Genomic DNA, 15914 nt, shown 5'->3' on the forward strand with positions numbered 1-15914 from the left:
CCTTCCTCGCATTCAAACCAATTCGAGCCGAAGTCCGCTACATGTCCAAAATGGTGGTCGCGTTTACGAAGGTCACGTGACTGAAAAGGGTCTATACCCAAGATGTGATGCAGACAACACAGATGGAAGCCGTTGAGGCGACGTTCCTGTCGGGTATAAGCTGTCCAGGTTTCACTGCCATAGAGTACGGTGCTCAACACACAGGTGTTGTACACCAAGAGCTTGGTGTTTGTGGTCAGTTTGTTGTTTTCCCACTCTTTTGGACATTCTTGACATGGCAGATGCTGGTCTGCTGATCCGCTTGCTGACCTCGGCCTCAAAGGACAGGTTGTTAGAGACTGTAGAACCAAGGTAAATGAAGTTCTTGACCACCTCCAAGGTGTAGTCCCCTATGGAGTTGCTGGGCACTTCACTTATATCCTGACCCATCATATTTGTTTTCTTCAGGCTGATTTTAAGACCAAATTCATTGCAGGCAGGAACCAGGAGGTTGATCAGTCTCTGAAGTCCTTCCTCTGTGTGGAAGGCCAGGGCAACATCGCCAGCAAAGAGCATTTCTCAGAGCATGACCTGGCGGACTTTGGTCTTGGCTGGGAGGTGGGAGAAATTGAACAGCTTGCTGTCTAAACACATGTAGCGAAACACTCCATCTTCTGATGCACTGAATTCATAAGACAGCAGCAGCAGGGAGAAGAAGATCCCAAAAAGGGTGGGGGCAAGGACACAACTTTGCTTCACTCTGCTGTTAATCAGGATGGGGCGGAAGAGGGACCTTCGAACAGCACCATGCTCTTCATATCCTCATGGAACAACGATAATCAATTTCTGCAACTTCTGTGGGCATCCTACCTTCTCAAGGATCTTGAAGAGGTCCTTTCTGCTCATAAGGTCAAATGCCTTATTCAAATCTATAAAAGCGATATACAAGGGCTGCTTTTGTTTGCAGCACTTCTTCTGCATTTTTCTCAGTGTGAAGATCATGTCAGTGGTAGCCCTCTGTGCTCTGAAAACACACTGGGACTCAGGGTAAACTCATTCAGCAAGTTGTTGCAATCTCTTCAGAGCAACCTGGGTGAATGCCTTTCCCACAGTACTCAGCAGTGAAATCCCTCAGAAGTTATTGCAATCATTATGATCCCCCTTGTTCTTGTATAAAGTGACAATGTTTGCATCATGCATATCATGGGATACTGAGCCTTCCTCCCAGCACTGACAGAGGAGTTTATGGAGCTGGTGCAGGAGGGTGGATTTAGCACACTGTAGCACTTCTGCTGGAATGCCATCTCTTCCTGGCGCCTTGCCGTGTGCAAGGGAGTTGATTGATGGCTGTGCTCATCTCTGTCTTTGTTGGTGTTGTGTCAAGCTCCTCCATGACTGGTAGGCTGGGGATACTGCTGATGGCTGCCTCTGTGACTACATTCTCTCTTGAGTACAGGTCTTGACAGTGTTCTGTCCATCGTTCAATCTGTTCATTTTGGTTTGTGATGAGGTTACCTGTGGATGATGTTAGGGGAGTTGTTTTCCTTGCATTTGGTCCAAGGGCTTTCTTCCTGCCTTTGTAGACCCCACATGTGTTCCCACTGTTAGTAGCCTGTTGGATGCTGTGACATAAGTTCAGTCAATACAGTTGGCATAGCATCTTTGGTTCTCTGAGCATTGTTATTTGCTGTTCTCAGAGTAGAGAGGTAGCATGCTTGAGTGTGCATGTGGGTCATTCCATGTCAATTCACACAAATGCCCAAAACCTCCCCAGTGACATCTCTTCAATTTGCCTTATTTTAATTTTCTTAGTGCCTTATGATGTCAAATGAAAGAATCCAAAATTTTAGCTTCCTAGCTCGAATGTTTTTTGAGTTATGGCCCTTCAAAGTTTGGGTGCCACGCCCACTTTTGGGGTCTGGGAATTGTACACTTAATTTGCAAGCATTTTTGGAGGCCCATATCTTTTGTTCTAAGGGGAATATAAACCTGTAAATTGCTTTATCTATGTATTCTGGCCCTGTCTATCTGATTCTGCACCTAAAAATAGCACAAGTTTACTAACTTTAGAGATATTAACCCCTTAAAAGTGGATTTTTTTTAATGACAATTTTTTTTTTTGACATTTCAGGGGTCCATATCTTGGAAAGTTTTTGTGTTGATAGGGTTTAAACTGATTTATCATCATATTTGGGAACTCTACTGTGTACTTAGAGAGTTTCAGGGCACTCAGAGCTTTGGTGGGGGTACAGGAGGGCCTCAAATATGGCTTCGGGACAAAATTACCATTTGGTACGTCCTACTTCAGGCCATTAGTTGGCCATGTGGGCACGTGATGACTGGAATGAGCCTTTAACCCTATCAACAGACACCTTTTATCAAACTTTTAAGCCAATAAAAACTTTGATTATCCAACTCCTTCAATATAAACTAAGCATTTGTATATGGTACTATTTTTGCATATTTTCTGAAAAATCCTAAGTCCGGAAAGTAGGTCAACTGTTGTTTTGACTGCCTGTTCATGTTTAAGGTAGTAAAAGCACACCCATATAGTGATTTTAATCTATGGGAAGATTATTTATACCCAATACCCCATTAGTTATATTGACAATTACAAGGGATAAACCCTTTCCCGGCTGTTTCATGATGCTGTTTTTTTTTTTTACATTTGACACCTTTCCCTGTATCCAACCAAACTCTGACCACTATACACTTAATAGTTAAATGCATCTTTCAAACAGGAAAGGGAAAGATGCAAACAAGGGGATGATCCCAAGAAAAACATCCTGGTTGCTTTACTACATTTGTTCTGACGTCCGATCTGGAAGTTAAACCTAGACTCATCAGGTTTTTTTTTTTTCAAGAAAAGGGGAAGGGCCCCTAGCCACTCATGTGGGGAAAATTAGCATATCAGTTAGTAAAAAGGGGAAATACAGTACTAATTGATATGCTAATTTTCCCCACATGAGTGGCTAGGGGCCCCTTCCCCTTTTCTTGAAAAAAAAAAAAAAACCTGATGAGTCTAGGTTTAACTTCCAGATCGGACGTCAGAACAAATGTAGTAAAGCAACCAGGATGTTTTTTTTGGGATCATCCCCTTGTTTGCATCTTTCCCTTTCCTGTTTGAAAGATGCATTTAACTATTAAGTGTATAGTGGTCAGAGTTTGGTTGGATACAGGGAAAGGTGTCAAATGTAAAAAAAAAAAAACAGCATCATGAAACAGCCGGGAAAGGGTTTATCCCTTGTAATTGTCAATATAACTAATGGGGTATTGGGTATAAATAATCTTCCCATAGACTAAAATCACTATATGGGTGTGCTTTTACTACCTTAAACATGAACAGGCAGTCAAAACAACAGTTGACCTACTTTCTGGACTTAGGATTTTTCAGAAAATATGCAAAAATAGTACCATATACAAATGCTTAGTTTATATTGAAGGAGTTGGATAATCAAAGTTTTTATTGACTTAAAAGTTTGATAAAAGGTGTCTGTTGATAGGGTTAAAGGCTCATTCCAGTCACCACGTGCCCACATGGCCAACTAATGGCCTGAAGTAGGACGTACCAAATGGTAATTTTGTCCCGAAGCCATATTTGGGGCCCTCCTGTACCCCCACCAAAGCTCTGAGTGCCCTGAAACTCTCTAAGTACACAGTAGAGTTCCCAAATATGATGATAAATCAGTTTAAACCCTATCAACACAAAAACTTTCCAAGATATGGACCCCTGAAATGTAAAAAAAAAAATGTCATTAAAAAAATCCACTTTTAAGGGGTTAATATCTCTAAAGTTAGTAAACTTGTGCTATTTTTAGGTGCAGAATCTGATAGACATGGCCAGAATACATAGATATAGCAATTTACAGGTTTATATTCCCCTTAGAACAAAAGATATGGGTGTCCAAAAATGCTTGCAAATTAAGTGTACAATTCCCGGACCCCAAAAGTGGGCGTGGCACCCAAACTTTGAAGGGCCAAAATTCAAAAACCGTTCTAGCTAGGAAGCTAAAATTTTGGATTCTTTCTTTTGACATCATAAGGCACTAATAAAATAAATATCAGGCAAACTGAAGAGGTGTCACTGGGGAGGGTGTGTGAATTTACATGGAATGACCCATGTGACAAATAAAGGCTTCCTCTACTTCTTCTTGGCTGATGGCTCCCTCTTGTAGTTCAGCAAAGCTTTGTATTTGGCGTTGATTACAGGTTTCATCACCAAGTGGCTCTCATCAAACCAATCTGGATTTTTTCGTTCTTTTTTGCCGAATGCAGACAAGGCTATGCTGTGGATGGTGTCCCACAGCAAGTTCCATTCCACTTTGGCCATCTCAGTTGCTTATTGGTCCTCCAGGATCTTCATAACAGAGTCATAAGACTGAGTGCAGAGTTAGGCATCAGACATTATTGCAGTGGTGATGTGTGGGGGACCAGAATGCTTGGAGTGGCGGAATTTCTTCAGCAGGAGGCAAACCTTGCTGCGCACCAGAGTGTGATCCATATCACAATCCACACTGTGGTAGCTGCGTGTGGCGAGTACACTATTTATCTGGGCACTTCTGGTGACGATTAAGTCCATGCCAGTAATGGGATCTTGGGTGCATCCAGGATACTCTGTGATGTGGCTTTGTGTTGAAGAACATGCTGCAGATGCATAGTTTGAGATAGGTGCAAAGTTCCAGCAGTCTCTGTCCATTCGTGTTCATTCTGCCAGTGCTGAATTACCCAAGGCAATCAGACCAGGAGTCATGCTCTCCATCCACCCTAGCATTGAAATCCCCAAGCAGAAACAAGTGCTCTGATTCAGGTACCTTTCCAACAGCAGTACCAAGGCCTTCATAAAACTGATCTTAGAACTCCAGAACAGAGCAGAGAGCTGGGGCATAGATTTCAGTATGTTCACGAAGTTTGTGGAAGTAGAAAGTCGCATGGTGAGGATGCGTTCTGTGCTGTTAGACGGTGGTTCTATTATGGACGTGTCTGTGAAGATTCTCAGTCATCCAGGTCATGGTAAACTGTGGGTGGTAAAAGAGAGCAACTGGACTTGCTTGAAGATTCTTGAAGACGTTTCACCTCTCATCCGAAAGGCTTCTTCAGTTCGGTCAGACTGGTAGGGAGCATCAGGTATTTATCCTCTCATGGATGAAAAGCTCATCTAAGGTGTCATTGAGTCATCCTGTTGGTGTGGGTCAACTGGGGGCTGGTTGTGAACGGCCTCGAGAGTCGTTAGGGTGATCAATGGAATGCTGATTCTCTCTGTCCTCCTGTGAGTCACTGAAAACAGCTGGGTTTTGGTGTGCATTCAGTTGTCTGGGAAGCGTGCCAAGGACTGCATTGTAGGTGGCTGATAAATGATGTCTTAGACCCCCACCTCTGTTCAGTGATGGCCGTTCCAGGTTGACAAAAATGGCTTCTTTAACTCCTCGCTCATACCAACGATCCTCTCTGGCTAAAATGCGTACGTTGCAATCCTGAAATGAGTGTCCTTTGTTGTTAAGATGAAGGTAGACAGCAGAGTCCTGGCCTGAGGAACTGGCTCTCCTGTGTTGAGCCATGCGCCTGTGAAGTGGTTGCTTTGTCTCCCCAATATACGAGTCTGTACATTCCTCACTGCACTGAATGGCATACACTACGTTGTCCTGTTTGTGTCTGGGTATTCTGTCCTTAGGGTGGACCAGTTTCTGCTTCAGAGTGTTACTGGGTCTGAAATGTACCGGAATGTTGTGTTTGTAGAAGATCCTCCTGAGTTTCTCAGATAGACCAGAAATGTAGGGAATGACATTTCTTGCGTTTGTTCCTGTTATCCTCCTTGTCCGTTCTGTTCCTTTTTCTGCTCTTGAGGAAAGACCAGTTGGGATACCCGCAGTTCTCAAGTGCTTTCTTGATGTGATGCTGCTCCTTCTCTTTTCCCTCTATCGTTGTAGGGATATTCTGAGCCCTGTGTTGCAAGGTCCTAATGACCCCCAATTTGTGTTCCAGTGGGTGGTGAGAGTCAAAGAGTAGGTACTGGTCTGTGTGTGTGGGTTTCCGGTAGACCTCGATGCTCAGGCTTCTGTCTTGTCTAATGTGTACATCATAATCCAAGAAGGCTAGATTATTCCCACTGACGTCCTCCCGAGTGAAGTTGATGTTAATATCCACTGCATTGATGTGCTTAGAGAAGGCTTCCACCTCATGGGTTTTGATTTTAACCCAGGTGTCATCCACATATCTGAACCAGTGGCTGGGAGCAACTCCTGAAAAAGTGGTCAAAGCTTTATGTTCCACTTCCTCCATGTAAAGATTGGCCACAATAGGGGATACCAGTGAGCCCATGGTGCATCCATGCTTCTGTCTGTAGAAACTTTCATTAAACTGGAAATAAGTGGTAGTCAGGCAGAGGTCAAGTAGCGTGCAAATCTGGTCTGTGGTGAGGTTCGTTCTATCCAATAAGGTGCTGTCTCGAAGGAGTCGTTTTCTAACAGATTCAACTGCTTCTGTGGTGGGAATGCAGGTGAACAGAGAAGCGACATCGTAGGAAACCATGGTTTCATCTGCGTCTAGTTTGAGGTCTGCAACTTTAGTAGCAAAATCTTGGGAGTTTTTGACGTGATGTGGAGTATTCCCAACGAGAGGAGCCAGGATGGTGGCCAGGTGTTTGGCAATGCTGTAAGTAACAGAGTTTATACTGCTGATGATAGGTCTGAGTGGAGCTCCTTCCTTGTGAATCTTGGGAAGTCCGTATATGAGAGGAACGGCTTCCCCAGGGTACAATCTGTAGTACAGAGATCGATTGATGGCTTGGTCCTTTTCTAGTTGTTGCAGGCAGCTAACAACTTTCTTTTTGTAGCAACTTGTGGGGTCCCACCTCAAGGTTTCATAGGTGGTAGTGTCGCTGAGGAGACTGGTCATTCCCTACATTTCTGGTCTATCTGAGAAACACAGGAGGATCTTCTACAAACACAACATTCCGGTACATTTCAGACCCAGTAACACTCTGAAGCAGAAACTGGTCCACCCTAAGGACAGAATACCCAGACACAAACAGGACAACGTAGTGTATGCCATTCAGTGCAGTGAGGAATGTACAGACTCGTATATTGGGGAGACAAATCAACCACTTCACAGGCGCATGGCTCAACACAGGAGAGCCAGTTCCTCAGGCCAGGACTCTGCTGTCTACCTTCATCTTAACAACAAAGGACACTCATTTCAGGATTGCAACGTACGCATTTTAGCCAGAGAGGATCGTTGGTATGAGCGAGGAGTTAAAGAAGCCATTTTTGTCAACCTGGAACGGCCATCACTGAACAGAGGTGGGGGTCTAAGACATCATTTATCAGCCACCTACAATGCAGTCCTTGGCACGCTTCCCAGACAACTGAATGCACACCAAAACCCAGCTGTTTTCAGTGACTCACAGGAGGACAGAGAGAATCAGCATTCCATTGATCACCCTAACGGGCAATCCATTGATCATACTAACGACTCTCGAGGCTGTTCACAACCAGCCCCCAGTTGACCCACACCAACAGGATGACTCAATGACACCTTAGATGAGCTTTTCATCCATGAGAGGATAAATACCTGATGCTCCCTACCAGTCTGACAGAACTGAAGAAGCCTTTCGGATGAGAGGTGAAACGTCTTCAAGAATCTTCAAGCAAGTCCAGTTGCTCTCTTTTACCACCCACAGTTCTATTATGGACAGCAAGCTGTTCTTCACAGCTAATCCAACACCATGCATTCGTACTTCCCCTTCAGCTCTACCCTGCCAGAAGAAGGTACAGTCCTCGCAAAATGTGCCGCTTTCTGCAAGCCTGGTCTCTTGAAGAGCAGCTATGTTGACAGTCTGGACAGTGGTAGGTTCTCTAAAAGCCTCTTAATGCAAAGAGCATTTTAACTAGGAGAGAGTGTGCATTGTGCTGCTCGTTCTACCATTTAACGATGATCTTTGTGCTACAATGCTTTTGGGAAACTCGGCACAGTTCGGCATCAACTACAGCTGTTTTTCTTGAGTTGTCGATCTGGCACAAGTCATCACAAAAGCCAGGACACATGGTCCTGATGTTCCAAATTGCAAGTCACAGAGCTGGTAATTTCTTCTTCCTTGTTGTTTGGTTTAGTGTGATGTTGCAGTCTGCTTGTTGAGCAATGACTCTAAGCTCCAGGCACCCACTGAAGCAGGCAGATCGTGCTGGATCAGTACCTTACTGACTGGGGGCTGCCCAGCTTGAGGCAGGCGATAGCTGACCAGTGGGGCACGATGATCCCTCCCACCGATGGAGGCAACCCATAGCACCCTACCTTATGTCAATCAGGTTGGACTTATCATTCGTAACTGCTACCTCCCATGCTGTTTTCACTGCTTTGCAGCAGCATGAAAGTGACCTCTCTGGGGTACAGAAAACTGGGCAAAACATATGGCGATTCAGGGCTGCCCAGACTCCTGTATCCTCCTCTCCACCTTGCCGGTGTGATCCAAAGGAATGAAGGGCAATACATTTGGTACCAAGTTGGCTGCAGGAGCTGCCGGAAGGAAGTCGGCATCGACAATCCAGCCGCTTTGGGGCTCCACTCTAGATTATTCCTCAAGGTTTACTCCTGAAGCCTTATCCATGACTGGATATAGCCGCAAGGCTGGGGAGGTTTGGAATCAGGGTTTGCCTTCCCTTAGATGAGCTGCCTTCCCAGGCTGACAGTCCTCAAATACCTGAAGCAACTGGTTTTAAAAGGTCAAAGGCATTGGTTGGAGGTGAAACATAGAATATCAACTTTATTGTCTAGAAGAACGACCCAAAAAGTGAATTCAATCTTCCTAGTGTCTAATTTGCACCCTAAAATTGAATAAAATGGTTAAAATATACTGTTTTGCCCAATTTCCGAAGGTTTGTTTACATCTCACTTATGCGCACTTTCACCGCCAGGGGACCATCATCGTGACATCATTTAAGCCAAACAGACTGGGAGCAGTTCTGTGTTTACTTGTGAACCAAGCACACGCATATGGACTTTGGTCGTGAGAGGTTGTGCAAAATGTCTGAAAGCGATAGTGATTTTGAAGTAGGAACTCTCCAAATTGAATATTGAGAGGTGAAACCATACATGTATGAACCTATGGCAGTTGCGAAACAATCGGTGAATGTGGCTCACTGGTTTGACCGTGCAGCCTCAGAATCGGACAGCGACTCAGCCGACTCTGATCGCGGTGACCCCGGACCTCAACAAGACTCGTGCCCAAACGATTTATCCTGGTAGTTATGATAAATTCCTACTTTCGTCGTAATACTAAATAAGAGCCCTTTTGAAGAATAATTAAACCACTCTCCCTAGTGGATATAGGTAACGATTACTGGACAGTGCGCCAGTAGGCCACATTAGCCTGCCATCCACGGCATTATATTATTTATAGCCTACTCTAAGCGAGGAAATATCCCTTTATCTCATTTCCACAATGATTGTACAGGATCCCTCAGGATTCTTGACTTGTCAATTGCAAGCAAAAGTGTTTACCTCCAATCTTCTCCTTTTTGCTTGAGCGTTGCTGCTGTTTCTTATTTGACTGCTTGATTCTGTTTCACACGCACAATCCACTCTCTCCGTCTCTTCTCCTCTTCCGGAAAAAACAACCCTCTGGCTTCACGTGCACAATCCACTCTCTCCACCTCTTCTCCTCTTCTGGAAAAAGCCAACCCTCTGGCTTCACGCGCACAATCCACTCTCTCCACCTCGTCTCCTCTTTCGGAAAAAGCCAACCCACTCACTCCGCCTTTTCTCCTTTTTCAGAAAAAGCCAACCATCTCATTCCGCCTCTTCTCCTTTTTCATAAAAAGTCAACCAACTTGCTCCACCTCTTCTCCTTTTTCGGAAAAAGCCAATCCTCTCGCTCCACCTCTTCTCCTCTTCTGGAAAAAGCCAATCCACTCTCTCTGCCTCTTCTCCTCTCTTGGAAAAGGTATAAACTTCCTCCTGAACCGGTCCTGTTGTTACAGTTCACTGCACAACAATAAGGCATGTTTTTTCTTTGGAAATTCCTGAACGCACGTCTGCACTCAAGCCGAACGGCAATGTAAGTAAATGGAAGTGGACTCAACTCAAGCGGTTTGTTTGGCTTAAATGACGTCACGCGCCGAGTGGTCACAAAAATAGCCGACAAAAATTTGCCGTGACCCGCGCTAATTTATTTTAATTATTACTTATTAACAATACTTCTTGGGACCAGAAGAAAATTACAGAGGGTTTTTTAACATATAAAGTTTCAAATGTGCATAAAATTAAAACCGTTGCCTATGAGCTTTAACGTGCCAAAAATCCTCCTTTTCCCCTTCTCCTGTCAGTAAAAACAGTTCCACTGCATGAGCAGGACAGGAGTTAAGGCCTCTGCATGCTCGTGCGACAAGGCTTTCGCAGATAGCTTTTCGCAGACAGTTGTAATTTATTGTTGAGCGGGGATAATAGGCGTGCGCGATGTTATTCACCGGCACAACGCAAGGGGGCGCGAAGTCGCGAAATCGCTAGGAGTAGTTGGTGGGTGTGGTTAGTGGAGTGTTTATCCTCCGGTTACTTATAATGACTAGAACTTTTTTTTTTTATAATGACTAGAACTGGAGTCGTATAGATGTACGTACTTCCTCAATCAACCGCTCTTCATGCTGCTCCATCTTCGCTCGTGTTTTTAAAAATGCCGGTCGTGAAAACAAACCAAACCGGGAAAGTAGGGAAGCGGAAGTGCGTGTACAGCGGATGTAGAGTGGACCAATCAGAGCCCTCTTGTCTGCGGCGCTGTCTGCGAGGCTTCTGCGGTGGTCACAATTTTTGGGAGGTGCGCACAGAGCGTCTGCGAAGGTGGGGGGCTACGCAGACACTGTCTGCGACGCTATCTGCGAGGACTGGGTTGTCAGCATAAATTGGCCTTTAGACTTGGTCATTAGAGGCTTTTGGAGACGCACACCATGTGAAAGCACTTTATAGATAGTGGGAGCTTGTCCCCACTACCACCTCCCGGCTGTGACAACCTTTGGAACCTAAAATTCTTGAATATTCAATTATTATTGTGCAGGTCAACAGAATCTTCAAAATTCTGGAGAGGCCGAGGATTCAAGAGGAAAACGGCAACCCTAAGAAGAGCTGCTTCAAGATGAGAACAACAACAAAGAAAATAAAAAGATCTTGTGAACCTGAACTATTTAGTCAACTTCAACTATGAGAACTAAAGAGACAAAATATTTTAAATGAGGAGCTTGAGTTAAAACTTGACTCAATGTAAATTATTTTTAATATGATTTATAAAAAGAAAAATAAATAAACCCAATTATTACTATTTATCATACAGTGTAAATACTTGTGTATATAGTCAAATGTACATAGTTAGGTGTATTATTACGATGTATTTATTTATATAGTTTGCTTACTAACTTTGCCACACAAACATAATTAACAAAGAGGTCTATTGATACAAGATTGTAAAATTTTGATTAAACTTTTTACATTGCTCTAAAATTGTAAAATATAATTTATACATATATGTAAACCACTTTGATTCAAACAACTAATAATCTGGTTATAGAGATCATTGTTACCTGTATCCAGTACATCTCTAAACTAATTATCCAGTCTAAACACACACACACACACACACACACACACACACACCAGCTATTAGGATGACATATTCAATCACAAATTAGCTTGTTTTGGCACCCCCACAATTGGCCCCTGAGCAGGGGCACCACTTGCCCATGCTTTGTTATGACCCTGACACGGACACAGAAAGACCAATATGATATCCCATATTATACAGTGGCATGCAAAAGTTTGGGCACCCTTTCTGAAAATGTCTGTTACTGTGAATAGTTAAGTGAGAAGAAGATGAACTGATCACCAAAAGGCATAAAGGTAAAGGCGACACATTTCTTTTCAGTGTTTTCTGAAAGATTTGTGTATTATTTTTGTTTTGTACAATTGGAGAGTGAAAAAAGAAAAGGAACACCATGCGAAAGTTTGGGCACCCCAATACATTTGAGTTCTCAGGTAACTTTTACCAAGGTTCCAGACCTTAATTAGCTTATTGAGCTGTGGCTTGTTCAAATTCTTCATTAGGAAAGGTCAGATGATGCAGATTTCAAAGCTGTATAAATTCTCTGACTCCTCAAACTTGTCCCTAAAATCAACAGCCATGGGCTCCTCTAAGCAACTCCCTCGCATTCTGAATAATAAAATAATTGATGCTCTCAAAGCAGGAGAAGGCTACAAGAACGTAGCAAAGTGTTTTCAGGAAGCTGTTTCCTCAGATTGTAATGTTATTAAAAAATGACAGTTAACAGAAACAGTGGAGATCAAGGTGAGGTCTGGAAGATGAAGAAAACTTTCTGAAAGAACTGCTCGTTGGATTGCTAGAAAGGCAAATAAAAACCCCTGTTTGACTGCAAAAGACCTTCAGAAAGATTTAGCAGACCTTGGAGTGGTGGTGCACTGTTCTACTATGCAGCGACACCTGAACAAATATGACCTTCATGGAAGAGTCATCAGAAGAAAACCGTTCCTGTGTCCTAGCCACAAAATTCAGTGTCTGAAGTTTGCAAATGAACATCTAAATAAGCCTGATGCATTTTGGAAACAAGTCCTGTGGACTGATGAAATCAAAATAGAACTTTTTGGCCACAATGTGCAAAGGTATGTTTGGAGAAAAAAGGGTGCCAAATGCCAGGAAAAGAACACCTCTCCAACTCTGAAGCATGGGTGTGGATCGATCATGCTTTGGGGTTGTGTTGCAGCCAGTGGCACAGGGCACATTTCATTGGTCGAGGGAAGCATGGATTCAAATAAATACCAGCAAATTCTGGAAGCAAACATCACACCATCTGTAAAAAAGTTGAAGTTAAAACGAGGATGGGTCCTACAATAAGAAGATGATCCAAAACACACCTCAAAATCTACAATGGAATACCTCAAGAGGCACAAGCTGAAGGTTTTGCCCTGGCCCTCACAGTCCCCTGACCTAAACATCATTGAAAATCTGTGGATAGATCTCAAAAGAGCAGTGCATGCAAGACAGCCCAAGACTCTTGTAGAACTGGAAGCCTTTTGCAAGGACAAAAAGTGAAAATCCCTCAGGTAAGAACTGAAAGATTATTAGCTGGCTGCAAAAAGTGTTTACAAGCTGTGATACTCGCCAAAGGGGGTGTTACTAGGTACTAACCATGCAGGGTGTCCAAAATTTTGCTTCAGGCTCTTTTCCTTTTTTGTCATTTTGAAAATGTAAAAGATGAAAAAAACAATTTTTTGCTTAAAATATAAAGGGAATGAGTCATCTTTAACTTCATGCCTTTTGGAGATCATTGCATCTTCAACTTGCTTAACTGTTCACAATAACAGCAATTTTGACCAGGGGAGCCCAAACTTTTGCATACCACTGTACTTGTGGGCCCATATATTATAGACCAAAATGTTGCTTGTTTGCCTATTATTGCATTAAAATTCATCCTGGATCTGGAGAAAATCGTAAAGACATTGTCCATTTTTCATGCATAATTTGTTATATGCTAATAGCAGCCAATGCAAGACTTGTCCAATGTTAATTACCTTGCATTTTAGATCTTTTATCAATGTTAGATTTGTTAAAGAAGTCAGTCATGTTCACTTGCCCCGTCAACACACTGATTGTCATGAGTTGAATGTGTGCAGTTGCTTTCATTTTCCGTCAAAATTTACCTGCGAAACAACATCTCAGTAGCTCGATTATGGGACCACCATGGAATAAGTTGATAGCTTTCTGGTGCCATTTGTCACTTTTGACTTGCCTATTAACTTTGCACTTCATTAATAACAATAATTATCTCAATCAAACCATGTGATTTTTACTGCCAACAAAATACGCAAATCAACAGACTTCACTTTTATGAAGTGTAAATCTAACTCAGCTGGATAACGCATGCACAGTACTGACACAGATACTTATAAACAATGCCTGTTGTTGTCGTCACACATACACAATTCTAGTCATCTAAAAAGATCACTTTCCTGAGTGAATAAAAACAAAAAAAAGCATGTCACATAAAACCACAAGGAAAATTTTAAATTTTTGGAAAAAAAAAAAAAGAACAAAAAAAACCACTGTGACTAGCAGGCGATAGAGCATTTATAGGTGGCAAAATTGACAGTTTCCGGCAGTTATTTTGACAAAATTGACAGTTTCCAGGCTGGTATTTGCACAGCCAATTACCCCTGGCTAACAGCAGTTATAATTTTAATATATAAAAATACTGCCTTAGACAACTATCAGGAATACAAAAAATTAATATTAGCATTTTTAAATGAAATGAAGGAGCTACAACACAGAAAACAATGCTGTTTCTTATGGATTGAGAACAGAATTTACCTGAGGTCAGCAGATGAAGCTTGCAGATGAAGCTGTTGCTTTTGTCCTCTGGCTTCTCTCTGGTCTCTCTGCTTTCTCTGCTCTCTGACCTGGCTGGCTGTCACCTCAGACTTGGTAGGCTTCTCAACTAACCCTGAACTCTCCGACACGTTCGCTGGGCCCATGTCCAAGTGCTCCGACTCATATCCCTGCCATTATAATCAACACTGTTAGGTGTGTGTGTGTGTGTGTGTGTGTGTCTGTAGGAGGGTAAAGGCCTCTGCATGCTCGTGGGACAAGGCTTTCGCAGATAGCTTTTCACAGACAGTTGTAATTTATCGTTGAGCGGGGATAATAGGCGTGCGCGATGTTATTCACCGGCACAACGCAAGGGGGCGCGAAGTCGCTAGGAGTAGTTGGTGGGTGTGGTTAGTGGAGTGTTTATCCTCCGGTTACTTATAATGACTAGAACTTTTTTTTTAATAATGACTAGAACTGGAGTCGTATAGATGTACCGTACGTACTTCCTCGATCAACCGCTCTTCGTGCTGCTCCATCTTCGCTCGTGTTTTTAAAAATGCCGGTCGTGAAAACAAACCAAACCGGGAAAGTAGGGAAGCGGAAGTGCGTGTACAGCGGACCAATCAGAGCCCTCTTGTCTGCGACGCTGTCTGCGAGGCTTCTGCGGTGGTCACAATTTTTGGGAGGTGCGCACAGAGCGTCTGCGAAGGTGGGGGGGCTACGCAGACACTGTCTGCGACGCTATCTGCGAGGACTGGGTTGCCAGCATAAATTGGCCTTAAGTGTCCTTTTATTACCTTCTTTCTATCGGCCACTGCAGTGTCCATCAACTGAGGTTTCAGTTGACTTACTTGATCCAGTACATTTTCTTGCTCTCCTAAGCAAAAATGTTTAAAAAACAAACAAACAAACAAACAAACAAACAAACAAACAAACAAACAAAAAACCCTATTAATACATACTTTTCCATGCACAGATTTAGACAAGTTATCCGGCGAAACATTCACAGAATGAAAAGTGGTTCTAGGACAAATCACAAAATCTTATTTGCTGACATGCTTAAGACTGGGACTCTCAGGCTACGTTCACACTGCAGGCTGAAGTGACTCAAATCCGATCTTTTCGCCCATATGTGACCTGTATCCGATCTTTTATTGACAATATGAACGACACAGATCCGATTTTTTCAAATCCGACCCAGGCCGTTTGGATATGTGGTGCTAATTCTGATTCCTATCCGCTCTTTTCATATGCGACTTCAGTCTGAACCGCCAGGTCGCATTCATCCGACTTACACGTCATCAACAAGCCACAAACTTCACTATTCTGCGCTGAAGTAGGCGGCGGGTCTCTCAAAAAAGTTACAACAACATGGCGCATAATCACGGGCGCAGATAGAGGGTGGGACGAGTCATATTTAAATTCACCTCGTTCGGTCCCCCCTACTTATAGGGAGGAAAAAACGTCTATGCTGTCTTTCTTTGCATAAGGCAAACCTCACGGAAAAATCAAAAGACTAATTACCATTCGGTTTATTGAGGTGCACAGCAGTGTATACATATAGTTGCAACAACTCACA

At 43.1% G+C, this 15914-nt stretch overlaps 1 protein-coding gene across 1 annotated transcript in view; it reads right to left on the minus strand.

Moving 5' to 3' along the window:
* The window catches only part of LOC132884400 (nucleoprotein TPR), a 65140-nt gene that overhangs the window by 32421 nt on the left and 16805 nt on the right, over positions 1-15914 (minus strand). Inside the window, exons 6-7 of the mRNA XM_060918240.1 lie at positions 15133-15212; positions 14336-14523 (exon numbers count right to left, since the gene is read on the minus strand). Coding sequence (XP_060774223.1) covers positions 14336-14523; positions 15133-15212 — 268 coding nt within the window. The remainder of the gene's footprint in view (positions 1-14335; positions 14524-15132; positions 15213-15914) is intronic.

The sequence above is a fragment of the Neoarius graeffei genome, chromosome 4 (genome assembly GCF_027579695.1).
Source record: "Neoarius graeffei isolate fNeoGra1 chromosome 4, fNeoGra1.pri, whole genome shotgun sequence".
NCBI lineage: Eukaryota > Metazoa > Chordata > Actinopteri > Siluriformes > Ariidae > Neoarius > Neoarius graeffei.